Below are 27,464 nucleotides of genomic sequence, written 5' to 3' on the forward strand. Positions count from 1 at the left end.
TGTAAGTAATAGTTTCTCGTAACCAACTGACTTTTAAGAACATTTTTGTAATTTATTTGTCATCTCATATGGTATAAGTTATGCTTTCAATGTATCTGGCATTTTTAACACAAAGCTTATATCCGACAGATGAAGAACACTTGCCAGATTGTTTTAAGACCGATTATGTAGATTTACAATGGACAATTACTGAACAATGGATATTGAGGTAATTAAAATGGTGTATTATTTGTTTGTTTGACAACGTGACCATGGCATTCATGTTCCATTATACTTGGTTCTTTTTAAAGAAACTCTACTTTATTTTATTCAAAGAGAACCAACAGACATTTTTACTGATTAAACTATGATAGGAAGATAATTCACAATGTTATGCATAATAATAAAGCAGCTTATTATACATGTTAAAATATTTTACAGTGATTTTTTTATGTAGATGTTTCATTATTTTTTTGACATATCAATACTTTGAACAGTCTTTTCTCAGTTGTGACTGAATGGCGCTTGGTTCCATTTATATAAAAGCCGTCCATTTTAAAATAGCTTCGCGGTAAAATAAAGTCGGTGTCTTCCAAATCGATTCAACATTCATGTCGATCGATGTATCGTTTGTTGTGCTCATGACTATCGATTGTTTTTTTTTCTCGTTTACACAGTTCTACAGAGAGTATGTCGTCGCTTGTTCGTTCGATGGTTAGTTAAGACGGGTGATTTTGATTTATAATTTACGAGCTGCTATTACGTATTAAAATTTGAATTTCAAATACATTTAAACTGGCAAAATACGCTGTGGTCAACGAGTGCAACGTGAAACAGCTGTTTACGAATTTGTTTACTTTGTTACGGGCTATTGCCGTTGCCTCGTTTAGACGTTTGTGACAGGTTATGAAGCACAAACTGTCTGCATTATGTTTTCAAAGATGAGTAAGAAAAAACAATATTATTACCAGACATTCCGTGATACGTATAGTGCAGAGTTTCCATGCATTTTAAATTCTGACAAAGGGGAAAGGTTTGGCTTTTGTAAGATATGCAGATGCGACATCAACATATCGCATGGCGGTAAAAGTGACATCAGCGTGCACATCAAAAGTGCGAAGCATTTATCCAACGTGAAATGCCAAGAAGATAATCACAAACTTTCAAGGTTCTTTGTTAAATCTGGGGGTGCAGATCTTGACATTACGCGATCTAAGTGTTTATTTACTTCGTTTTTGATAGAGCATACCATTCCTCTAGCGGCCGCAGATCATGCAGGTGCGCTTGTCAAAAAAATGTTCCCAGACTCGGAAATTGCCAAGAAATATGGATGTGGGCGTACCAAAACTTCTGCTATTATGAAAGAGATGGCTTCGGATGCAAAATCCGGAGTAGTGCAGTACTTAAAAAGTGGGCCGTTTTCAGTCGCAACTGATGGTAGCAACGATACTAGTTTTAAGTTGTATCCCATTGTAGTTACGTTTTATGATGAAGCACAGTATAAAATTGTAAATGTTGTTCTTTCCATTCCTGTTCTGGAAGGTGACTGCACCGGACGGAATATTGGTAATTTAATGCTTTCCCAATTTGAATGTAATGGTATTCCCATTGAACACTGCATTGCATTTTGCTCAGACAATGCAGCTGTTATGATAGGGCATAAAAATGGTGTTGCAGCAGTGTTGAAGGAAAAACACCCTGGGCTTATTGAGATTGGCTGTGTTTGTCATCTAATAAACTTAGCTGCAGAAAAAGCTGCATCTTCTCTGCCAGTAAAAGTCGATGACATTCTTGTAGACATTTTTTATTATTTGGAGAAGAGTTCCAAGAGAAAAGAAAGGTTACACAAGTTTCAAGATCTGTACGATACAGAAGCCAAGAAAATTCTTAAACATGTGTGTTCAAGATGGCTTTCTCTTGGAAGAAGTTTGTTGAGGGTTTTTGAGCAATGGCAACCATTACTTAGCTTTTTTAAGGCAGAGGTATTAAATCAGAAACAATCTGTGTGTCTAACCTCTTACAAAATTCCTAAGCTTCAACAGTCATCCTGTGCAAGCTCTAGTGGAGCCCATCAAGGCATAGATAAAGAGACAGAGAAGAAAAGGAAACCAAGTTCTGTTTCCTTTACCAGCCATAAAAAAGTTGCTTCACCTTCGGCAAAAAATGATGTTTCTATTCTGAAGAATGAAAGTCCTTTTATGAATCGAGAAGAAAAACTATTTATGTTTCTTTCTTCTGACCTCAATAAAGCACTGTGTGCATTTCTCCTAAGTGTTGTGCCATCATTTGAAAAACTGAATGTCATTCTTCAATCATCATCACCTCATATTCACATTTTAAGAGAACTGTTGCTTAATTTTTTAAGAGAATTGATTTCAAACTTTGTAAAACCAAGAACTGTAAATAGTTGCTCATTACTTGAACTTGACTACCATAGTGTCCAGAATCAAAAAGATGACGTGGATTTAGTTATTGGATGTCAAGCATCTAGAATTGCACAAACACTTGATGAAAAGAAAAAACAGCTTTTCTTTGCAGCTGTTAGGAACTACTTTGTTACAGCTTGTGACTACATTGTTAATAAATTCCCCATCAGAAATGCAGTGTTGAAGAATGCAGAAGTGGCAAGAATGAAAAATATTCAGGATTCCAGCTTTTCATCTGTTCACTATTTTGTGGATTTGTTTCCTATTATTCTTCCTGTTCAAGAAGGCGAATCAAGAGATGCAGCTATGGATAAAGTGACAAAACAATTCTCAGCTCTTCAGATTGATGATATTTTGGGCATTGTTGACATGGAAGAGAGTGAAGATGTGAAGTGGGCTAAGTTAGCCAAAATTCGTGGAGTTGATGGTATTTTGAAATATGATAAAATTTGTAGAATAATGCTGTCAATACTTTCCATTCCACACAGCAATGCGGAATGTGAAAGGATTTTCAGTTTGGTGAAAAAGAACAGAACACAATTCAGATCCTCCATATCCAGTGACACTTTAGAATCCCTTTCAATATTGAAGACAAGAAAATCAAATTTGTGTTATGAACAAAATTTTAGTTCTGAGTTCTTAAAGAGAGCAAAGAAGGCAACAGTTGCTTCTTTAAAGCCACAGTGCTCCAGTGCTCCAAATTAGCTAAGCATTTATTTATTTTTTTTTCTTCTTATAATCCACATTTTTTGACTATATTATATTAATTTTCTGGCAAAATTATTATCGGAAGCAAAGATAGATTCTGTGAGTTGTATTCTTGTGTGAAATATTGTGCTGATCTTCAAGTATCACAGTGAACAGGTAACAACACACAAATATTTTTTAATGTAGCTATAGCTTATTTGATAGTGGGTGGTTTGTGTAATTTAGTTGTATTTTAGCAGTACAAGTCTGCATTGTAGCCATATAGGTAATTTTTTTTGTCGAAATCGGTAATTTTATTTGTGTTAATAATCTTCCTAATTCAGATTTTCATAGGTTGGCAGGTATGCATATGGCTTTCTGCGTACTTTTCTGTAAACCTGTAAGTATATAAACACAATAATTAACCAATCCAATGTAAAAATATGGCCGCAACAAAAACTTTTGGATACTAATTAAATTATTCTGTTATAAATCATCGCTTTAACGTTTTGAGTATCATCTTAACATTATCAAGTAATTTCTTTATAATGCATGTTAGTAAACTGTATGTAAAGTACTTAATGAATTCTGATGCCAAGAAACCTAGAAGTAGGTCAGTAGGTGGTTCACGGTTACGATGGACTAAGCCCAGGTTACGTATTTATAATATAACATTTGGCACAGTGAAACAAATGTATTGTTAGGAGTTTAGAATTTTAAAACATTCAGTTTGGCATTGCACAAGTACTACCATCTTGGGCTTGGTCAAACAAAAGTGTTTCGCGCAATTATAAATTGCCTGAATTAAAATGATGACTATTAATGCCCCTGATTACAACCAAATCGTTTAACAATAGATAGTGATACTATGAATTATGTTTTTTTATATGTATGTGCTGTTCATATTTAGTGTTTTTAGGTAGTACATGGTGATATTTTGACAGCCTAAAAGAGTGTTTTTTTTTTTTGTAGAAAAGTGTTTTCTCTCTTTTAGCTACTTCTTAAGTTTTGTCACCCCCAAAATTTTGCCACCCTGCTCATTTATCCACTTCTTTCTGAAAAGTAAAAATCAGTCAAAATGTGTGTGGATGCTGTGCGCGTTAGATTGATATTCTTCACATAATGCTGTTTTAATTAATAGTTTATACTGCCAGTCAGTACCAGACTATCTCCATTAAGAGTTACCTCTTTTGTTTTAGTGACTTCGACATGAAAAGAACAATAGACTCCTATTTTAATGTCGCAGCAGGGCCCAGTCAAAAACCGCGAACTGAAGCAGGCCCATCACCATCAGTCCAGCTGACTGAACAGAAATGCTTTGAAAATGAAAGTGCAGAATTATCCAGTCCGCATCCAGCAAAATCATCCGAAAAAGTAGAACGTCACTACAACAAAAATTGGGAACAGAAATACAGTTGGCTGATCTACAATGAAGAAAAAGGAGGTGCATTTTGTAAACTATGTGAAAACTTCATGAAAAATGATGCAAAGGTTCTGCAAAAAACAGGGAGTGTTTATTACTACTCCATTTACATCTTTCAGAAAAGCTTTAGGAAAGAATGGAAAATTAGAGAAGCATGAACATTCTGCAGCTCACTCAATAAGTGTAGAAATGGAGAACCTCAGAAGACATGCTACGAGGAAACCTATTCATACTCAAATGATTCAACAGAGTGAAAATGAAAGAGACATAAATAGAAAAGGCTTAAAAACTCTCTTGCGCGGCTTGTACTTTTTAGTAAAGAAAGAAATAGCTCACACTACTACATATAACAGCTTGATTGAAGGTCTTCTCGACAAACTGAATGAAGATTTTAGTAAATGGAGAAATTCTCTAAGTGACAGATCGAATTATAGCAGCAAGGACACCGCCTGCGAGCTTTTGGTCTGTATGGGCGAAATTTTGAGAGAAGAATTAAAGGCCACATTAAAACACAAGAAATTCTCTGTTCTAGATGATGAAAGTACTTCACTACGAAATGAAATGGAGCTCAGCATTATGTTTAGAGTTGTGGAAGATAAAGTACCAGTGGAAAAGTTCTTAGCAATAGTCAAAATCCCAAATGGAAAGGCAGAAACTATTGCAGATGCAATTGACAAGGAACTTGCTGCTCTTGATTTAAATTATGAAAATATTATTGCCTTTGGATTTGATGGTGCTTCTAATATGGCTGGAAACATTGGAGGTGTAAGAAGGAAGCTTTCAGAGAAGGCGAACAAGGAAGTTATTTACATACACTGTAGAGCACACATCTTGTCCCTGGCAGCAGCTTCCTGCAGGAATAAAAATCAGAAAGTCAAAAGGTTTTTCCATGTTTTGAAAGACATTTATAAGCTGTTTAGTAAGGGCCGGTTTCACCAAGCAGGTTTAATTTTGTTACAAAACGAGATTTACAAAACTAGATGAAGTATAATCGTAAGTTTAATTCCGACGTGTGTTTCACCATCGTTAAACAAGTTTAAATTAATCGAGATTTCTAAAACTCGATTTATAAATGCCTTCCACATAAAAACACCCATTACCTAGCGAATATACCCGAATATCTGTCGGAGATACCCGAATATGTATTTTTTTCCTCTCTCGTAGATGCAGCTTTTGGTCGAGCGTAATTTATGGTGGCCGCATCAACCTAAAAAAAACTTTTTATTTTTTTTTGAAAAAAATAGTAATACCGTGAATACCGTGGAAATTGTCATATCGCAAATAAATATGAATGGCAATGGTGCAGTTTCAGCTGCAATTAAAGAAAAGCGACAAAGAAGTCGAAATCTTTCGCCACATGAAAAGACAGTTTTGTTAGATCAGGTAACTGAACACTTCTCTGTGATTGAAAATCGTCGTACAGATGCTGTCACACAACAGCAGAAGGCGAAAGAATGGGAGATTATTGCTGCCGAATTCAATTCGATTTGCAATCAGTACCACCGAATGCCAGACCAGCTGAAATCGTCGTGGGAGAACATGAAGAAACTGACGAGAAAGATACATGCCGACAACCGAATTGAAACGTTATGCACAGGTAAGGTATTTTATGGCATTCATGCTGATTGTTTTGGTTGCAGTGGCCTTTTATTTGGCTAGATGTTTGTGTGTAACATGCTACATCAGACATGTAGTTTGTATATACAACAAAATATATCGAAACTTTTGAAACTGGTTAAATTATTGCTGTTGCATGGAACCCCCTTCCCCCTCAAAACACACTTTTATAGGCTTCTGTGTTGGTTGCATAGGTCGATTCCGTCTTGTCATAACCTACATTTTGGTATGATTTAACTTTGGGATACCATCGACTGACCTACGGATATGTAACTATGAATTGCAAATTGCTTTGCTCTTGTCAGAGTATCCTAGCCTAATGCAACCTATATTTGACTATAGATGGCCATCATTTGCTATTTGTGTTTAGTGGACATTTGAGTAATATACTAATCATTGTATTAGGCTTACGGTTAAAGTATTTATTTTGTTTTTTCTAATCTATAAAGCTCATAATGTTTTTTCAAGTTCAGCAAGTACAAGTCATCTTTCTCGTACACGAAAGTGAAATCTTTCTAGCCCACTTCTACTTGTAGCAAACTTGTATTGCGAGTATTGCTGAACTAGTGACTAGCATACAATATGTCTAACCAGTGACATTAGAAAGCTTAAATCTTTTTATATTTTTTCTTTGCATGGGAAATGTAAATCTTTGACATATTATCTATTAGCATTCAAAAACTTTAAATAAAAACTTACACTTTGCACCTTTTTCGCTAACTACAACTGTATGTATGCATCACAATTATTGTAGTTATTCTGGTTAGCATAATGCAGTACCTTAGTTGACTTTATCTTGTACAAATAGGCTATGAAGAGAGCATATGATGTCATGTAGGCCTATTTATCATTTGTGAGTTTACTATTTTTTTATTTTGTATTTTATTTTCAGGTGGAGGCCCACCAAAAAAAACAATTAAAGATGATCCACTGTTTGTTCGAATTTATGAGCTGATTAGGCCCACAGTAGAAGGCATGTATAATGCATTTGATACAGATTCGATTGCAGCACATCTGGGTAAGTGATAAATGAATGAAGTCTATTATGATTTATATTTTATTATGCTACCACAGGCTCCTGAACTGCCACACTATAAAAAGATTGTTGATTAATTGTCAAGTAAATTACCTGTATGTAATTTAAATTATAAATGTACAAATACTACACATAGACCATACATACAGTTAGTTAACTATGATGTCTGGATTTACATATAGAAAGTCTTGATTTGGGCCTAAGATCTATTTTCAAGGTATGTGTATTGTCATTGAAGTAGGCCCCTACCTATGTAAACCAAAATGGGGATTATTAGAGTGTATGTATAAATGAAATTTTAAATATGATGGTGATGACAGTATTTCGTCCTGCATTTGTAAGGGACAGTCATTGGAAAGTGGTGGTTTTGGGCAGTGTTGCAATTAAAAGTACATAGATGGAAATGGATACTGTGAATAAAATTAACAACATTTTTCACAAAATGTTCTAAAAATGGGAAGGGGGAGAGAGTAACACCAAATGAGATCAATAAAACCAAACAAGGTGGTGCGAACAACATAAATACAATAAGAAACTTTTTCATATTTACATTAGCTTATATGACTGCATAGGCATAATTAATTTGTATCTGATATATATAAAGTTGGCAAAATATGTGAAACAGTAACATATGGTGTATGTGCTCTTTGAAACCCTTAGAAAAACTGTGGCAGAAGTTAGCTCAAACATTTTCCTGTGTACCACCCTTACGCACTATTGTGGATCTTATAGTTCTGATGAAAGGAATTTATTGTTCTTTATTTTTTTTGAAGATGTTAATTTTTTAACTGTTGAAATCAACCCCAAAATTTGCATGTGCCCTTTCCAATATTGTGTTTCATAAAACATTCATTTCTTGTACATTTCTAGTGTATATTTGTAATAACATGTTGATGCTTTTTAACCCACAATTTGAGTAAAGAATATTATGGGCCATAAGTATTGATCTTCAGCAGGAGTTCAGAACTGAACCTTTTCAGGCCTCACATTGAGGTAATTTTCTGGGAGCAAGGGTGATTGTGTTACTTAAAATATTGCTGAAAGTCCTGCCACTTTTTGCCTACTGTGTCTGTCTCTCAATATAATAAGTGTGTATGTTGAAAATTGTGTCCTTATTTCAGACACGTCTTCAGCCGGAAACACTGTGCATGCAGACTGTGGACAAGAATCACAAATAGAAACATGCTCGAAAAATGAAGACATTGGAACTGTTGTTGATGTTACTTATGTGGAGTCAAGCGAAGATGTAAGTTCAGGTGTTGGTACAGTTCAATCAATTAGGAAGTATGTACCTGGAACACTTTTCGATTATTTAAAATCAAGGTAGTTTTATTGAACATAAGTTTTTACATTATGTATATTGTACATTTTGTTATATTATTTTGTTACTACTTTTATATAGTTGGTATAATTATAATTAATACATTATGTTAAATGTTTGGTGTGTGAAAGCATATAGAATTCATTCCTGTGAATTATTTTTATCAGTTTAGCATTTTACATATTTTTTTTTGCAATGCTTAAGGGGGTAATTGGCAATTTGAAAGCTAATTAGTTAAGCATAAAAGTAAATCATGTAATACTTACTGAAGACATTGGTGTACATCCATCCACAAATATAAATTTGGTATTTATATAAAAGGTTAGGTATTGCAGAAAATAATTTTACGAAGAAATATAATCAAACTTACTGAAACATAGACAATTTTTCCTATCATAACTATTATAAGTTATCATTGTGAAAACAGAAATGTCAACAGTAGCTACAAATAAAGTACAGTCCATGTGTAAATTAGAAAACATAAACTTGATTATTGGTAAGACAAAGGCCACCAGGCAACTAACTATACAGTTACTGGGATAGCTGCACGAGTACTCACAGGCTGGTACTTATATAATAGGAGATGACACATTATATCTGTGAACACGTGGTTGCGCGACATTCTGCAGGCTTTGCAAAACTCTTGCAATCATGTGTTCATGGATATGAATAGTCAATTCTGAATATGTATGCCTATCTACAAATACTAGCCTGTGAGTACTCATGCATCTATCCTAGTAATTGTGTAATGAAACTAGATAATTCAACTTTTTGTGATAACACTGCAACTTATTGTATATGTATTATTAATTATTTTTGTGTGTAGGCTCTCCTCAATGGAAACTGGACACATTATTCGCCAGCCATGCTGAGGAAAACAAAGTGCTCGCTACTGAGGACTCCAGTGAGCACTCCTAAAAGAACGCTGGAGGAACCAATGCCACAAACAGTGTGTCCAATGGGAAACGACAAAGCTGAAGATGAACCAGCTGCAGTGCCCTGTAGAAATGAAAATGTTAGTGTAAATTCTGTACCTGTCAGTGGAACATCTGTACCTGCCCCTGCTTCATCTTGGAGAAGCAGACGTCGTCCACCCTTGCATACGCAGAAGATTGGGGATTTAAGTGCCCTTCATGCCGCTAAAATAGAACTCATTGAGATGACAAAAAAACATTCTGTAGAGGAATCAAAAATGCAAAAGGAATGGTTTGACTTAAAAATGTTACAGGAACAGGAAATTTTGAAACAAGAGAAATTGAAAACTGCCATTTTATCACTCCAAGTGCGTAAATTGCAAAATGATCTGCAATAGGTAACTTTAAAGAGTGTTATTCAATTTTTTTATTAAACTAAATACTTTGTTGAATGTAGAAAATGAGGTACTCATGTCTTATCCTGTATGCTATTATTTGCATGTATTAAATTATGTATATTTTATAGACCTTTACTTAGCATATGTTTTTACAATAGACAAATTTTGCAGTTAATTAGTCCCGAAAAGCAGGGACTGGAAGTAACGCGTTACTACTAGTAACTACGTTATTTGTAACAGTTACTTTTTATGGTAACGATCGTGGTAACGCATTATTAAGTTTTCAGTAACCGAATTACATTTTTCCGCCTTAAAGTAACGATAGTTGTCGTTACTTCTTGCGTTAGATTTTTTAAATGTATTTCTTATTGAACGAACAACGATTTGTTGATTTTTTCAATCCCAGAACGAAAATCCCGACAAGCATATTATTTGAGATGGTATTTCTTGTACTTGTAAAACTGCTGTTGGCTAGCCTGCGCTCGTATTTTGATTGTCATTTATTTAATATTTGCGACATGCGGGTTTACTGCTGTTCTGTTTAATTAATTAACCTACCTGTGCACATGCGCGAAAGCAATGACAGAATCTAATGAAGCGAGAAGCCGAGAAAGCAGTTCAGAACTTTCGTTGCCGTGGCTTTCATATTCTAAATATTTCGAAGTTCGGTCAAGTGATCAAAATAACCTTATTGTGAAGTGCTTCTTGTGTGGTGCTGCGAAAAATAGGATGATCCGAACGAACGAACATTTCATTATTTTTTTTAGTGTAAACTATACTCAATGTACATTATTTTGTAGTGTAAACTATACTCAATGTAATTTAAGACCTAGGTAATTTAAAAATTTTCAGTTTAAGTAAACATATATCTTTACTTAACACAATATGTTTTATTAGCTTTTAATTATAACAATATTACATATCACATTTTTAGTTTTTCACAAAGTAACTGTTAAAGTAACTTAGTTACTTTTCTCAGAACTGTAACTGGTGTATTTTCAGTAGTGTAACTTGTAGTTGTAACAGGGTTACATTTCCAATGGAATATTTGTAACTGTAACTGAGTTACTTTTTAAAAGTAACTTTCCGGTCCCTGCCGAAAAGTGATATAGGCTTTTCAAATATAATAGTTTAAAGTTTAACATTTGTTTGTTACAGCAGGGCTGCTGTTGGTCAACCACTACTTTTTTTGCTATGAACGTAACTCATCGCTGATTCCCGATAAAAATCAATTTTTGAAACTTAAGAAGTTATTTTATAGAATATATTGCAATGAATAAAATGCAATAATATTCATAATTTTTTTAATGTTTGCATTGCCAATTTAGTACTTAACTGAAATATAAAATTAGATGAAAAAGTTCCACCATTCCATTAAATAGCCATGGATTTTTAAGTGGATATAAAATTACCTGTCATAAACTGTTTTCAAAGTGATTTGACCAAGATTTTTTTTCTGCTCATGCAAAACAAAATGGTTAAAAAACACGTGCTGCATGTTGATATGTTGTAAAATTTGCTTTATGTTCCAATTAATTATTTCTGCTTGAAATAATGTACTTGTATAGTTTTAACTTTCTATTACAGGGCAATCATTTCACATGTGTTACTTTCAACATACTTGTACAAAATGCTTAGAAGGAAAATAAAGTCATTAATTTTTGTGTAAATAATTGTTATTCTTTCTAAAATACATTTCTTCAGAACCTCCAAGTATTTCAATAATTAAACTAACTTGCATAAAACAAATCCAGTTAGTTTATATGTTCACTTCAGCCTCGGGATGCACTTACAACAAGCTAGAACACAAAAAAAAAACCAATCAGTTTATGCAATCAAATTTGTGTTTTATAACAAGCCAAATTAATAGGCAAGTAATTCTAATTTAATATCAACCTACAAAAATCAGTAATGTCTTGGCTTAAGAAATGCTTGGTTATTTTCACATCAAGTTGAAGCACAATACCACATTTTAAAAACATAGTTTTTTTTTAAATTTTTTTTTTTGTTTCCTGAAATTATAGACAATACATGTGTCTAGGAGTCTATTCATGGTCACTTTACAATTGTTTAACATTTTAACAAGCCATTATTATTTAACGTAATATTTTACAAATAAAATATAGCAGCCATGCGTAAATGTCCTGTTTGCAGGTGGCCGATAAATTTAACTTTGTGGGAGTTTGATGAAGTGTTAATTTATTGTGAATGAACTGTATGGTGATATCAAAATGAAAATTAGCAATTGTGAACAGTAAATGGATTACGAACTTAATATTTGATAATGAATGGTAAATGTGTAATTCGTAAACCTTACAATTGTTCCTGACATAAAATATTACTTTTGGTAAGTACAGACAACAACTCTATATGTAGAAACTAACAGGCCTACAATGTAACATTTCAAAAGTACCACAAAATCCAGAACATCGTAACATGAATGGTAATATTTAGGATACCTTCTGAAGTAGTTGTCAATCAAAGTACGCCTCTTAGCATCATTTCTTGCATGTCTTGCATTGTTGTTGACATTTTGTTCATCATTCCCTTCTTCTAATAATTCATCCCACGGTTTGGGTAAATTAACATCAGGGTCATCTGGTGGTAATTCTTCCCCAGCTTGCCGCAAGAGATTATGTATTACAGCTGTTGCCACTATTATAGGAAATGTGTTTTCCAGTTGTATTTGAAAACCCAATGCTAAAACGGGGAACCTTCGTTTCCAACACCCAAACAACCTCTCCACAGGATTTCGTGTTCTAATCTGAGATTCATTGTACAGATGTTCCTGTGGTCTATCTGGGCTCTCAAGTGGGGTCATCATGTATGATTTGCAGGCATATCCTGAATCTACGAGCAATACACAATCATTGTATCTGCCATTTTCAAACATAGCCCTCCTGTAGCAATTGCTGAAAATTGTGCTATCATGTGTTGAGCCAGGCCATCTTGCAACAATATCTGTAAACTGAAGTTTTGCATCGCATATTGCTTGAACATTCAAGGAGAAGTAGCCTTTCCTGTTTCGAAACATTTCTGCATTGTCTCCTCCTGCAACGCAGATAATTAGGCTATCATTACTATTCATTAATGTTGGCATTACATTTTATGCTAAATAATATATTTGATGTAAAATCAGCTGCACTCAATCCTTTAACCTACTCAAATGCACAGAATTTTGTGATTTTCATAATTCAAGTTAGTCAAATATGCATATTATGTGTCCTTGCCTACTTGAGTATTACAAAGAACTCTGGATTAATAAGAGGTGAATGTTGAATGGTATACGCTGTTTACATAAAAGTGTGTGTATGCATTTTGGTGTGTAAAATAATTATATTATATATTCTTATACTGTATTGTATTGTATTCCTGATATCTGCATGTATATATGTATATATTTGTACACATGACTTGTTCTATATTCCGCAGCACTCGTCTCCATATGGGATTCACAGAACCAAAGATAAATAAATAATTTATTATTATCATTATTATTAATAAACTTACCTGGGGACTGTAATCTCACATGAGTGCAATCCATTGCACCAATGACTTTGGGAAAGCGTGCAATATTATAGAAGTCCATCTGAGCAATGTGAACTTCTTGTGGTGTTTCTGGAAAATGTATGAAGTTTGGACGAAGCGAAGCTACAGCACAGCTAACTTTGTGGATAATTCTGTGTGCTGTGCTTTTGCTGAAACCAGCATAATCTCCAGTACTTAGCTGATGGCATCCTGTTGCATAGTATCTCAATGTAGCTAGCAACTGCTGCATAGGTGATACAGACATGTTCCTAAAGAGAAAATGACCACAACCTATTACTTCAACTGTAGTTATTCATATTCCAGGTTTTTACAAAAAAAAAATGTAAGAAATATGTTTAATGCTAGGTTACATCTAGTAAGGGTAATGTAGAACAAGGAGGCCAAACATCTGTATTAAATAATAACTAAATTCAGCAAAGTGAAGCTAGAAAGTACAGTGTAGGATAAAACAACTGTTGAGTTTCATCAGTCAACAACAGCTAGAGCATAGGTAAAGCCCACAGACCTTGGCCAACATAATTTTACAAATATACATAGTAAATTTCAACAGTGGCAGTTTGTAATATAAGCCTGTCAAATACTTTTACTACACGTTATTAACACACCATTATCAAAACCGTTTTTAAAGATTAACATGAATGTAACCAAACTTTTTTTTGGTTAGGTTAGGCCTATATAAAAGGGAATAGGCATATAATGGTTTGATGTAATTTCACAATACATGCCAAATAAAAGAATGTGGCAGAATCACATAAACCTAGACGTAATTTTTTCTAACCCTACCTGTCAGACGGATATTCCAGATGAGCCTCAATCATTTCCAGAAGTCTATGTGCAGACTGTTTCGACAGACGGAAATGGGTTCTGAATTCCACTTCATCATAGCTTTCAAAATAATTACTCCTTTCACGAATTGTACGAGGTCGACGCAAGGGAATAAAATCATCTCCATCCGAATCTTCTTCAAATATAACATTGTAAGCGGCTCGAGCCATTTGTTTACATACGATAAGCGAGATTAGCTGCGCAAACTGGATGAAATTGGCCAGTTAATATAAAATCTCGATTTACTCTGGAAAATCGAGATTACGCATGTGGTGAAACGCACAATTGACTAAACGAGTTTATATTGAAACTAATCGAGATTAATTTGCTTAAACTACGTTGGTGAAACCGGCCCTAAGTCACCAAAAAAAGAAAACATTTTGCATGAAATTCAAGCAGTAGTAAATGATCCAGTTCTCAAGATTCCAGAATGTATTGAAGTGAGATGGTTGTCCCACTACAAGGTAGTGAATACTATCTTAAGATGCTTGAAGTCTATTTTGATGGCTTGTGAGCACATTCATAAAGAAGGAGCAGACCTCGCGTCATTAGCTGGGGGAATTTTGCTGGAAATCAGAAATGAGAGTTTTCTCATAACTTGTCATGTGATGAATGAACTCCTCAGTGCACTCTCTTACCTGAGTAATGCTTTGCAGAGAAAGGATTTGAATTTGACCAAAGTCATTCCTCTAATTACTACAACAAAACTTCACTTACGAGATATTGCAGACCAATGTGGAGACATCAACAGCGACTTGCAAAAAAATGTCCGAAGCGAAATAACAGAGAAGTTTGGATCTGAGGTGTGCCTAGTTGCTGATGAAGATTCAAAAAAAACATTCAAGGGTATGAAAGAATACAGTGAAAGTGTCCTCCAAGATATTGAAGACAGGTTCAACGACAAATCGATAGATATCCTGGTATTTTCAAGCCACTTTGACACATTTAAATCATTATTAGAATTAAAAGACAATGATGCAAGTAAGTTTTGCGCACACTTTCCTATGCTCGATGTCGAAGGTGTACTTGCAGACTTGAAATCCTTCCAATTTTTTATACGATCCATGATTCATAGAGGGCAATTCAAATTGGACGAGAGTCCAGTGATAAAACTCCTTGAGGCTGATGTAGGCTACTGCGAGTTACAAAAACTTTGCGAAATTATTCTTACCATTCCTGTGACTACAGCTTCGGTGGAAAGATCTTTCAGTACAATGAACAGAATTTTGAATAAGACAAGATCTAGAATGCTACCGGGAACCCTATTTCATTGCATGATGATAAGTATCGAGGCTCCTGAGATTCCGACTGAGGAGTTTCTTGAAAAAACAGTTGATTTGTATGCAAGGAAAAAAGGTCGTCGGATACAATTTCTGTAAAAAAAACAATCAAAGTAGGCTTTAGCATTTAAATATTTAGTTTGTTTATTAACGTTCATTATTTTGTAATATGGTCATTTTTTTACATGAAATTGAAGTTTAAAGGTCTAATAATAATTGCTTGACCTAACAGACAAAATTTTTCTTCTCATTCCTTCCCCATCTCTCCCCCCCCCCCCCCCCCCCCCCCCCCCGAAACTTTTAACTGCCCCCCCGGGGGAAAATGTCTGAAAGAAAGCCTGCAAGAGAGTTCAGCGGTTCGAAAAGGCACATACACGGCCTATGACATATGCGGCTACAGTCCTGAAAAGATCCGTAAAACTGAGAAAAGCCCAGCGGTATAACGAATGCGGATAATAGCAGCTCGGCTGCCAAGACAGTCCCGTGACGTTATCACTGACTGCGAACTCAGAGTAAAGAAACGCGTCTCCCGAGCGGAGCGCACGTCTACTCGCTCTCGCGTCTGGTTCGCCACTGCCCTTCTCCGCCCGCTAGCAGGCCGCAGAGGAGGGGAGGGGAAATCGGCCGGCGTGGGAGCAGCCCGCCTCGCGGTGCGCCAGGCTGCAGTTACATGGCTGACATAACACTAGCATAAACACATAATTATTAAGAAAAGACAAGACCAGTAATTAATTAATAAAACGAAAACACAAATTGATAAATGAATAACGGATTAATGATAGGCGAAGTATTTGTACAATATTTACACACTCGTGGAGGCTCGTGGTCACTTAAAGAAAAAGGCATAATAATTATATACAACATCCTGACGTCCGCTGACGTGCCAGGGCGCATGCGGGTGCGTCCCTGTTCGTAGCACTTCACAGTCGGTGCACAGGGGGGGGAAACATATCTCCCTTAGGCCCACGTCGGCGGACAGGTACGGCCTCTGCATCTAGGAGGGTACGACGACTGTCGTCATGTTTTACTATCAGAAAGATGCAATTGATATGTTCATTGATGTCCACATAATAGAATATGTACATACAGGATAATGCTGCCACACGCGGTCGGCTATTATATGGACGGTCTGCTTGTGGAAATACCAGAAACACACATGCGCATGAGACTTCAACCTGTTAAAACTCCCACAGATCGTTATACATCCATCACATTCTAAAATTTAACTCTGAACGTGCCTAAAGACGTAAACTTCAAAAACCCTCAAAATGAGACACTTTACACTTGCAATTTACCACATGGCAATATGTTTTTGTAAATGGGACATATTCATCTAAATTTAAGATATTTGTAAACGTGAACATTTACATAAAATAAATGTATTACTACAAAATAGTGTTCACAGTAATAATGGGTTTGGATCTTACCCAAGTAATTATGATTTGTGTAGTCCCAGTACTTCCAATAGTTAAAAGTTGATACATAGATAAATAACCCAAATTCGAGTGCAGCTATTAGAATGAAACTGATCATGAGTTTTTTTTAACAAGATTTCAATTACCAGGGCATTGGTGAGTCCCAATTAACAAGGATAATCCAGTTTACAGTACTTAACTTGTGATGTTTCTCTGTAGGCCTTTTGCCACGTCTGTGGTATAAGCTATAGATGGTTTTATTTTCTTTATAACATAGCATAATTCCTGCCTCCTGCTACTAATAACACTTACCTGAGAGTGTGTTATGTTGCTGATGTTTTCTTAAGGATTCATAAATAATCTATAATCGTGTTTCTTTATGTTTAGATGCTCACTCTATAAAATAACATAAGTAATAATTAGTAATTTGGAGTAGATTTTACCTAAAGAGTGAGGTATTTTTTTTTATTGTGCTTCTACAAGAATAAAGAAAGAAGAAAGACAAAGGCGAGACATGGGTGCGACACACTGTCGCCAGAAAGTTATTTCTCACACCTCAAGTTAGTGCATTGTTGGGAAAACCAAGCGCATAGATGCACAACTGCACAGCAGGGAGTATAAGGTTTGCTGTGCGCTATTTCAGGAGCCAATCAGGACAAATAATGCAGTGGTGTGATGCATCTTTCCAGACTTTTAGAGAACAAAATTTTAGCACCACATTTTTTCTAAATGGCCAAGTACCTGGTTCTGTATTGTGACTGGTCGGTTGACCCACTGGGTTGCTTCCCCTTTATTACTACCTTTTGTAAGGGTAGCAACTTCGTTGTTCAACTAGTTGTTGCTCAATTGTCGCTGTGTACAGTCTCAATGTCGGCAACTCACCAAATATTCTTATGCGAACGTGACGGGATAATTTAATGCCTGGTGGTAAATTAGAATAAAAAAAATAAGTCGCGCAGGTTACTGTAAGGTAGGGTATCATTAGTCTGTTTTAGACCCAGACTAAAAATAAAGTTAACCAGGTACTGACCCTTATTTCTGATATAAAAGTTTACAATACGAGAGGTTGTATTGTTTGACCAGCCGACCTTGAGTGCATTAAAATCACCAAATAGCACAAAGTCATCAAGGCACCAAATTTTTCTTCTAAGGTTTCAAGGTAGGAAAGGTAAAGATTAGGCAATGTGTCAGGGGGTAGGTAAACATTGCCAAGAGTCAAAAAATTTGTTGGAGTTAATTTGATTTTTTGTCACACGGCTTCAATACCTGGATAGTCGTATTTGGTTATGATTGGACTGAAAGAAATTTACTTTTGTGAGATGCAATTAATAAACCACCTCTTTTATTTTATGATAGTACTTAATTTCTATCATTTCTGAAGTTTGAAAACCGGTCAGTAAAATAATGGGAATTAATTAACACTTTTATCATTAAACCATGTATCTGTAAGGCACATAATGTCATAATTTGAGTTGATAAGATTTACAAAGAATTAAATTGACTTGGTGCGCAAGCCTCTAACATTTTGGTAAGCAACTGAACACTTTTTGGACCACTCTTGTTGAACGAGCGGTAAAAGCATTTGATTCTGAGTTGTTTGAGATAAGTTCATTACCTGCAATTTGATCCGGGTGTAACTTGCCATAAAATGGGCTTATCATACAACTGCTGGGCCATAACACAATGTTGTTCATTCTGATAAATTCTTCTTCTTGAACTAAGAAGTGAAAGGAAGCGTACGAGTTGCAGTTGGTCCGTACTTTTGTTACTTTGGCATGTGTTAAATTTAGTTCCTTGGAGATATATTCAACAATTTCATGTTCCTGTACTACAGGATCTAGAAATGTAATGAACAAAGCTTTCATTTTTTTCGGTGTGGGCTTCCCTACAGTTTATAGGGTAAGAATGTTCCTAATGCCTATTTGCATGGGTGTTTTTTTTCCTTTCCTGTACATGTTTTACTTCAGTGTTAGTTGATGGCTTGGATTTATGTCTGTATTGCATAACGGTAAAACCATCTGGAACTTGGTCATCGTTCTTGATGTTGTCTCCACTGATGACGACATGCTTTTGGTGTTGGAGCATAAGTGATCTGAGCTGTTGTTGCTCAAGCTTATAGGGGTTTCAACATGTTCACGTGTGACCTTATTGCTATTCAAGCCGTTGGTTGATTCCATGACAATTTGACTATAAGATCATCAAATTTCATTTTGTGAGATTAAAATTTGATGTCTCGCCTGAGTTCTTGCTTGATTAACTCAGTTTTAGAACATGAATTTAATAAAATAGATTTTAGAATAAAGTTTTCATTTTTGAGGTTGTCGACCTTGGTACAAAGAGACTCGACAGTTTTTACAAGATCTTAAATTTTTGAGACTTCAGATGTGTGAAGTTCTATCAGAGGTTGTTCACGAATAGATGGCCGACTGGTGTTATTAGGCGGTGATTTGAATATTTTAAGTTGATCAGTCTGAAAAGTTACTATAGACGAAGCATTATCAGGGACAGGCTCAAACCCCAGAAAATCATACTGACTTACCAGCTATGCATATGATGACATATCACCGTTGTCAGTGAACGATCAGCCGTGACTGAACACTCGGCCATGACAAAACGAGGTAACTGAGATGAATCTAACTGCATTTTGTATTTTGCCTTGCATTTCAGTGATAAGCATTTTATTAACTTCCCTTCCATTTCACCATTATTTGGTTTATTACTATCCACCATATAATCTTAACCATCATAAACTTACATGTAATGGCCTAAGAACATTTGTAATTTACTGCATTAAAAAAAATGAAAAACGAATTCATTTCAATCTATAAATTTTTTTGTTCGTAAGAAATATCTTGTAAATGAACTAACACTTCCGAGGTGAAGTTTAAGAGTATAACATACTTTTTGTGAAACGACAGTTTCTTAATTATTAAATATTAATAAAAGAGCTAAAAGTAAAAATTCACAATTTTTCATTACTGTCTCATTAACATTTTACATTAAAAATGTGGACATTTTCATTGTTTATAATACTGACACCTCTATTAGTAAATTATAATTTTTTTTTATAAAACCCACACCAGTGCAAAAAATGAAAATACACAAGTTTCATGGCTGAGTTAGGTTTACATGGATGGATTATAAAATAAACAATATGACAGAAAATAAAAGTTGTTTTGTAGCGCAAACCTCTGTTATCAGATGATGTTTATGAGCAAATTTTTGTTGCAGCAGTCATAATTATGTTCACAATTTACAAAATCACACTTAAAATTCAATCCAACACATGACTATAGAGACTACAGGAGAGAGATGTCTTACAACACTTAAAAACAAACGTTACCAAATTCTAGTTCACTTTATTACCACCACACACTTAGTCAGGGTTTGGCTAGCAAAACATTGACTAAATATGAGTCATAATACCACCACTTGTTCTTTAACCTATGATAAGCCTAACTGAAGTTGATCAGATTTAACAGGACCACAGAATGAGTAAGTATTCTTTTATTACAAAGATTCCTTTCACATACTAATAAGTTGCTCCAAACATTTCACCAGACATAGATAATCTTTGTAAAAATTGTTGAGCTGGACATGACAAGACCTCATAACTTTTTACCCATGTCACATTGGGTTCGTACCTTTTACTGACACAAATTTTTTCTAATAGTATTTGAGGGTCAAACTGTGCTTTTAAAGGTAATTTATACTGTAAAAATTGCTTTAGAAACTCTGGAAAACTTGGGAACGGTTCAATTCTGGACACATCAAGAGAAGTTACAGATTTCTTCTGGTCCTTTTCTGTTGCAATGAAGTCACGTTCATCTTCAATGGTAGCAAAATCAGAAAAGTTCACTTTGGTCTCAGTCACACTAGGGTTCCTAACAATACATACTTTATCACTATCATCAGCACGGTATTCTAGAGCATCTTTGGCATTATTTACTGTATGTAAGCTCTCAGACGTGGATTTCATCTTTCCCTTTTCTGGAATTTTTATTGAACTTTCTACTTTGTAGTCAGCTATAACCTCAGTTACAGGTTCAAGTAAGTCAGTTTTGATTTCATCTTCAGTCACTCGTTCACCACTACTTTCCAACCCAGTCTTTGTTGAACCAAATCCATCGCCATTAGATACACTTGGAACTTTCTCAATTTCATTACTTTCTTCTTCAGGAAGATCATCAACTGAAGCTTCAGCCAGCTCATTTTGTAATTGTTTCAAAAATGCTTCTTTTACCTTCATCTCTGCACTATTAAATTGTTCAATATCCACTTTCATAGGTTGTTCAGAGTCTGGCTCGGCAACCTTCGAAGCTGCAGGTGAAGTGGACTTTCGCCGGTTCCTTAGCGTGCTTAGCTGGTCTCCCTGCAATGTTTCCCTGACCTTGTCAGAAGTGTGCAACATGTTCTGGACGTCGGACAGCCTGTGGCCACTGCAGCAATGCAGGGCGCCAGGGTCGATTGGATGGGCTTCTAGACATAAAACACAAGAGTCAAAAGTATTATACAAAATTAACAGCATTCAAATACAAAAAGTCAAAATGTCAAAAATAACAGTAAGTCATAGAGTAGCATAATTCCAAGTTGGATCTTGGCAGACAATATCACTTAATTAGAGTTTCACAAGATGACTATCTACAATAACATAAAAAATACCAATCAGATCAAACATTTATATTTATTGGAAACTTTTTTTTTAATTATGCTGTTGAAATAATTTTTTTTAAATATCAACATAAACTACTTTATTGAAATATGAAAGAATGAATTGAGGCTTAACGTCTCGTCGACATCCCGGTCACTAGGTCAACCCAGATAATGGGAGGGGTGGGGGTAAGGGGTGGTTGAGGGAACACACCGGCTAACAGCAACGTCTACCATATCCTAGATTGCCTCAGTGGGACCCAACTACTCTAGTAAGAAGATCATTTTGGGATACATGAATTTCTTCACTTGAGTTGTTGAATTTTACGACTCACAAGCGAGTTTGGAGACAAAGACCTTAAAATAATAATGAATAAACTAATAACTTCCCTTATTGTACACATGCTATTTGGGAGACTTTCTACAGTAAACTCTCGCAAATCCGGACCCCGATAATCCGTGGTACTCAGAAATCTGTGGTGTTTTGTAACCGAAAAAAAATGTTTTTTTTTATAAGCGTTCTGCAGTGTTGTGGTGCGCTGTTTTCCCACGGTAAAAAAGTGTGTGTGCCGCGCCGTGTAACTACGATACACGCACTCGCATCTCTGTTATTTTTTTCCGCCTGTCAAAACCCGTGACATCTACACGAACAAAATAAAAGACGCGCTGCGAGTGTAGGATATTTAGATAGGGGGAAGATAAATGTCTCACGATAGAGAGCAACTGCTTAGTGGAGCGTTTCCGGTAGCTCAGAGTAGAAGTGCACAGCAGTTGAGTGTACATATTTAAAGGTTTTACTGAGTGTGGAGAATTATGAAGGTGAAAAGAAAACACGTAACACTGACATTAAAACAAAAGCTTGAAATATGTGACAATTTGAATCGTGGTGTACATGTTGCAGCAATCACGTTTGAGTAGGGTAGAGTGGGGGAATTCCGATCACTTAAGCAAGATTGTCCATATTAAGACAATTTGTTACGGAAAGGAGGTGTAAAACAGAATATATATTCTCCTATATTATGACTTGACTTGTGGGTATTAGAAATAAAGAAATTGTTATTGGTTTGGGAAAAATTTTTTTTTTTTAATTTGTCATATGCTTGGTCGGAATTACCCCGACATTTGGGTAATTCCGATCATTTATATTCACCAATATATTTAAATTATTTTGGACATATGGCTGTTACTTAACTAATACTAAAAGCACAAATAAATGCATAGCACACTACAAGCAAATTAATTCAAATATCTTGTGTGAAAAAAAAATAATTTTGAGACAAAATAAAAATTATGTAAATTATAGCTGATAAAATCAACTCTTGAGTGATTGGTATTTATGACTGACAATAGTCACAAATATAATTGTCTGGTGTATCAAAACCAGTGCACTCTGCATGAGCCCACTCTGAACACGAAGTGCACCTATACCAAAGTTCATTGTCATGTCCTTTATCTCCACAAAGATCGCAAAAATCTTTGGCATTGCTTATTGTTGGTTCTATGTCATCACAAGGATCAGCAACTGCATCTTCTGAGGAACTAACTGGAAGTATCTTCTTACAACATTGTTTCTTTTTTGGCCGGGAATCTGGGCCTAAGTCTCCATGAAGTCCTTTCTTCTTTCTTATTCGAACTTCTTCATTTTTTTTGCAACAACCCTTTTTACCCTAGCATCTTCAAGACATTTCTTTTGCGGAGTTAAAGTCAGGATCTGAGAATGCATTTTTCTTCTAGGCCTTGTCTATGACTCTATTGCGACCCGAGAAATTATTTTTGGGACTGGAGCCACATCCTGGAAAGAACACGAAGGACCAGCACAACTGGAATGTGTAAAATCCATATTGGGCGAGACAATTCTGTTCCCAGTAGTTGAACTTGAAATAACAGGAGAAGTGACAGTGGTAACATTTTCAATTCCTCCTTCTATGATAGACCTATCCACCTCTTGCAGGTTACTGGGAAAGAATTCCTCTTCAGAAAAAATATCTGGATCTAGAGGGCAAATTCCAGTTTTCCGAAAACCATTGACTGCCTTCTCAATTGTTGCTACCTTCATAAACACAATGTTAAAGAGTCCTGAAAGTTCATCTGGGCTGAGTTTTTCGTGGGGATGATTTACCATCCATCTTCTGCATGCTTCGTGATAGGCCTTCTTCAGCGGTGCATAGAAAGCAACATCGAAAGGCTGCATTCTATGGGATATGTGTGGAGGCAGAGACAGCATGATTATTCCATTGTGACGACAAAATTCATATGACTCGAGAGATATGTGGCTGGAATGGTTGTCCAGAACAAGCAAAACTGGATTGTTAGTATCTGGTTTACAAAAGGCACTGAAATGTTGTAGCCATACTAAAAAGTTCCTCATTTATCCAGCCTGACTTGGAACACTTATTCAAAAAACCTGGGGGACCATCTGTCTTCATAATCTTGCTCAGCCTTTGACGTGGGTAGATAAACATTGGTGGTGCGAAAGAACCGCTGGCACTCATTGCACATACAACCGTCACATTTTGTCCCCATTTCCCAGGTGACTGCTGTTCCAACTCTCTTCTCCCCCTTTTTGGTGAGTATCTTGCCTGGATTTTGGACAGTACTTATGCCAGTCTCGTCTACGTTGAAGATCCTGTCATGTAAAAATTTGTGTTTCAACATTACGCCTTCCAAATTATCATAAAACAATTTGACTTCTAGCTTTATTGAACACTGTAATCCTATTGATGCAGGTTGCTTGTGGTTGTCGGAGTGATATGCTGGGATGTCGCCTCATGAAACCTTCCAGCCAATCCCTTCCAGCCAATTTACTTTCCATACAGAAATTGTGTGGAATCTACATTTTCTCAGCAAAAGAAAAAGCTAGTTTTCTGAGGTCTGTCATTGTGATCCCATAAAATAATTTTGACAGAAGAATTACATGATCTGCAATATCATTTTCCTGTGCAGTGTTAAATATTGGTGGTCGTCCTAAAATAACTTTTGAAACATTACCTGATTTCAGTCGGTCATGAAGTGTTGCATATGGAATTCCATAGCATTTAGCTGCTTTCCGAATTCTTTTCTTTTTTTCCTCTATGGCTGTAACAGCTGCAGTCAGTGATTCAGCATTCCATGATGCTTTTTTGTGTTGTTCGTACTCTATGTCGAAGCATCAGTGAACAGTGTATTACATAATTGTTGCTAAAATATTTTATATTATTAAAATTTATTGATCAAAATGCTATATGGGGTAATTCCGATCATTCGGGGGAATTCCGATCAGCACTGATCGGAATTACCCCGAATTACCATGTGTAAACAAACTCGCATCTTCTGTAACTCACGGTAAGTTAAAACAATTTGTAAGTTCATTATTATTCATATTAATCCTGTTTACTTGTGTATAAATAATTGCAGATTTTACTTATGGCTAGTTTATTACCTACCTTACATAATATGATCCAAATTTCTTACACGAATTATCGACGAAATAAACAAAATACTCTTGCGGCTGTCATTACGCAGGCAGAATCGCGCCAACTATCTGATCGTGCTTCATTTATCCTCCGCAAGAGCGTAGCATCGTACAACCGACTCAAATAAATCGATATTTCAGAGATCGATAGTGGTCGGAATTACCCCGATGATAGGAATTCCCCCACTCTACCCTATGGTATTGGCGAGTCAACCGTGTATGACATAAAAAAACAAAAGGAAAAACTCAAAGCTTTCGTAGCAGATAGTGAGTCGGAAAAGAACTGTTTGAAACGCAAAACTCTTTCCACGCCCAAACTACAGGAATTGGACTCTGCATTATTTAAGTGGTTTTCACTAAAGAGGTCAGAAGGTGCGGCAATATCAGGGCCGATGCTAATCGAAAAAGGGAAGGAATTTTATGAGAAGATGGAGTTGACAGAAGCTTGCACATTCTCGGATGGTTGGCTAACCCGTTTCAAAGAACGACATGGAATAAGAAAACTTTATGTGTCAGGCGAACAGAAATCAGCCGACACTGAAGCTGCTGACAGATTTCGCACTTACTTAGCAAAGCTGATAAATGAAAATGAACTCTCTGCAGACCAAGTCTATAATGCCGACGAGACGGGCTTATTGTGGAAATGCCTTCCACATACAACTCTAGCTGGTGGGAACGAAACAGCTGTACATGACTTCGAACTAAATAAAGAACGCATAACTGTACTGGTGTGTGCTAATGCTGCGGGGACGCACAGAGTGAAACTGACAGTTATAGGGAAATATGCCAAACCACGGTGCTTCAAGGACGCGCCCCATGTTCCCCTTCCAGTCCACTACAAGTCACAAAGCAATGCTTGGATGGATTCTGAGATTTTTTTGTGGTGGTTTATGAATGTTTTTGTGCCGAGCGTCAAAGCACACTTACAGGCTATAAATAAACCCGACAACAGCAAAGTTGTTTTGCTATTGGATAATTGTCATGCCCACCCTCCAGCAAATCAACTCATTAAAGGTAACATATCTGTTGTATACCTGCCACCAAACGTGACAAGTCTTATTCAACCAATGGACCAAGGAGTTATCCAGAATGTGAAGATGTTATACAGACGTGATTTTATGCGGCAACTGACGAGTTATGACGGGAGTATTGCTGAGTTTCAAAAAAAGTACAATATCAAAAATGCCATATTTAATGTCTCATGTGCTTGAAACTCAGTGAAATGTGAAGTCTGCACAAAGCATGGCAAAAGATATGGCCGCAGAAGGAAGATGATGAATTAGAAGATAAAGATTTCAAGGGATTTAGCAGGCAACCAGGCGAGGAAATACAGGATGTGTACTGTGAAATTATGCAATTGGTTGAACGTGCCGACGTTGAGAACCCTGTCAACAAACTTTTGTCTGTAGAAGTAAATGAATGGCTAGATGTTGACAAGAATGTTCCTGTTACTCTAACTTTAACAGATGAAGAAATTATTTCAAGCTCTTAAAATCGTAACACTGCCATCCCAGAGAGTGAAAGCGATGATGATGGTGATGATGCTACTGAAGTTGCCTGGAGTGACGCTGCTGCGGTGTGGAACACTTTAATTAAGTTTGCGGAAAACAAAAGGGACTGTTATTCTGTCTCCGAAATAATGCAGTGCTGCATATTGCATTCTACGTTTTTACATAAACGAAGACAATCAATCAAGCAGTCGGACATCAGGACCCGTTTTTCCAGACAAGAAACAACTGAGCTGTCATCCCAGCCCCAGCCGCCAACATAGGGCACTGCCACCAACACTGTTTATGACTCCGAAGACAGTGATTAAAGCAGCCGTGACACTAACTTTGAATCTTCTAAATACGGAAATTAAAAGTGATATTGTGTGTGCACGCTCTTGTAAATTGTGTTTATATGCGATACAGACGTATTGTAAAGTGGCGAGTTTGATTTTAATATGTGTAATAATTTTTGTGTCATAAGAATGAAAAGCCCAGTTAACGGCAAGGTAAGTGTAATGACAGTTGTTCACGTATTTATCCACGTCAGTTTATGTATGTGTTTTGCTCTCTGATATGTTGGCACTCGTGTACATTATGTTGAGACGTAGTCGTAAACAAAAGATTACATCACTGTTTACAGCCAGCTGGTCGGCGCCGTGCCGCATGTCTACCGTCCGTGCAGCCGGCTGGCTGTAAACAGTGCAGTGGGAGATGCTTTAGTACACAGTGTCAAAGAGAGACGTGGCGTTATTTTTATTTTAAGTAATTTTGAATCTTTTTTAGCAATGTATTCTGTTTTATGTAATTCCATTAGATATCTGCTAACGTGTCATTTACCTACACGAGGGAAGAGAAAAAACATGTTTTTAACAGTAAAAAAATAAACAATTTTTTTACCTCTCAAAAATCCGGAGTATTCACAAATCCGTGGTCTGTAAATCCCCAAGAACCCCGGACTGGAGAGAGTTTACTGTATATACAAACTTGATTTAATGTATAGGCT

The 27,464-nt window shown here is 36.0% G+C and overlaps 3 protein-coding genes across 12 annotated transcripts in view; 1 reads left to right on the forward strand and 2 right to left on the reverse strand.

Moving 5' to 3' along the window:
• The first annotated feature begins 559 nt into the window (after positions 1-559).
• On the forward strand, positions 560-11,471 carry LOC134531590 (uncharacterized). Of its 5 annotated transcripts, none has more exons than XR_010075040.1 (4): positions 560-6,112; positions 7,025-7,150; positions 8,290-8,414; positions 9,316-11,471. XR_010075040.1 is itself a non-coding variant. In XM_063367312.1 (4 exons), the coding sequence occupies exons 1-4, from the start codon at positions 5,680-5,682 to the stop codon at positions 9,799-9,801; spliced, it is 1,170 nt and encodes a 389-aa protein (XP_063223382.1). In that variant the 5' UTR covers positions 565-5,679; the 3' UTR covers positions 9,802-11,471. The 5 variants fall into 5 exon arrangements, 1 of the variants encoding a protein (XP_063223382.1); XR_010075041.1 differs by having other exon boundaries at positions 560-3,269; positions 4,292-7,150; XR_010075042.1 differs by having other exon boundaries at positions 560-3,269.
• Positions 11,460-15,692, reverse strand: LOC134531591 (putative nuclease HARBI1). Of its 2 annotated transcripts, XM_063367314.1 has the most exons (4): positions 14,134-15,692; positions 13,312-13,598; positions 12,261-12,852; positions 11,460-11,600 (listed from the first exon to the last, which is right to left on the reverse strand). In XM_063367314.1, the coding sequence occupies exons 1-4, from the start codon at positions 14,343-14,345 to the stop codon at positions 11,591-11,593; spliced, it is 1,101 nt and encodes a 366-aa protein (XP_063223384.1). In that variant the 5' UTR covers positions 14,346-15,692; the 3' UTR covers positions 11,460-11,590. The 2 variants fall into 2 exon arrangements, with proteins under 2 accessions (XP_063223384.1, XP_063223383.1); XM_063367313.1 differs by having other exon boundaries at positions 11,460-12,852.
• Positions 15,693-20,209: 4,517 nt separating this feature from the next.
• The window catches only part of LOC134531593 (ER degradation-enhancing alpha-mannosidase-like protein 2), a 141,791-nt gene continuing 134,536 nt past the window's right edge, over positions 20,210-27,464 (reverse strand). For all 5 annotated transcript variants that reach the window (XM_063367316.1, XM_063367315.1, XM_063367319.1 and 2 more), the window contains one exon: positions 20,210-21,349. In XM_063367316.1, the coding sequence (XP_063223386.1) occupies positions 20,403-21,349 (947 nt within the window). In that variant the 3' untranslated portion in view covers positions 20,210-20,402. The remainder of the gene's footprint in view (positions 21,350-27,464) is intronic.

The sequence above is a fragment of the Bacillus rossius genome, chromosome 5 (genome assembly GCF_032445375.1).
Source record: "Bacillus rossius redtenbacheri isolate Brsri chromosome 5, Brsri_v3, whole genome shotgun sequence".
Classification (NCBI taxonomy): domain Eukaryota; kingdom Metazoa; phylum Arthropoda; class Insecta; order Phasmatodea; family Bacillidae; genus Bacillus; species Bacillus rossius.

Bases quoted from the DNA above. Each gene is read 5' to 3' on its own strand.
- LOC134531590 (XM_063367312.1), top strand. From the start codon at position 5,680: ATGCAGCTTTTGGTCGAGCGTAATTTATGGTGGCCGCATCAACCTAAA. The intron at 6,113-7,024 runs GTAAGGTATTTT...TTTTATTTTCAG, and splicing joins AATTGAAACGTTATGCACAG to GTGGAGGCCCACCAAAAAAA. The intron at 7,151-8,289 runs GTAAGTGATAAA...TCCTTATTTCAG, and splicing joins TTCGATTGCAGCACATCTGG to ACACGTCTTCAGCCGGAAAC.
- LOC134531591 (XM_063367313.1), bottom strand. From the start codon at position 14,345: ATGGCTCGAGCCGCTTACAATGTTATATTTGAAGAAGATTCGGATGGA. The intron at 13,599-14,133 runs GTAGGGTTAGAA...TTTTCTCTTTAG, and splicing joins CTGGAATATCCGTCTGACAG to GAACATGTCTGTATCACCTA. The intron at 12,853-13,311 runs GTAAGTTTATTA...TCTGCGTTGCAG, and splicing joins TGTGAGATTACAGTCCCCAG to GAGGAGACAATGCAGAAATG.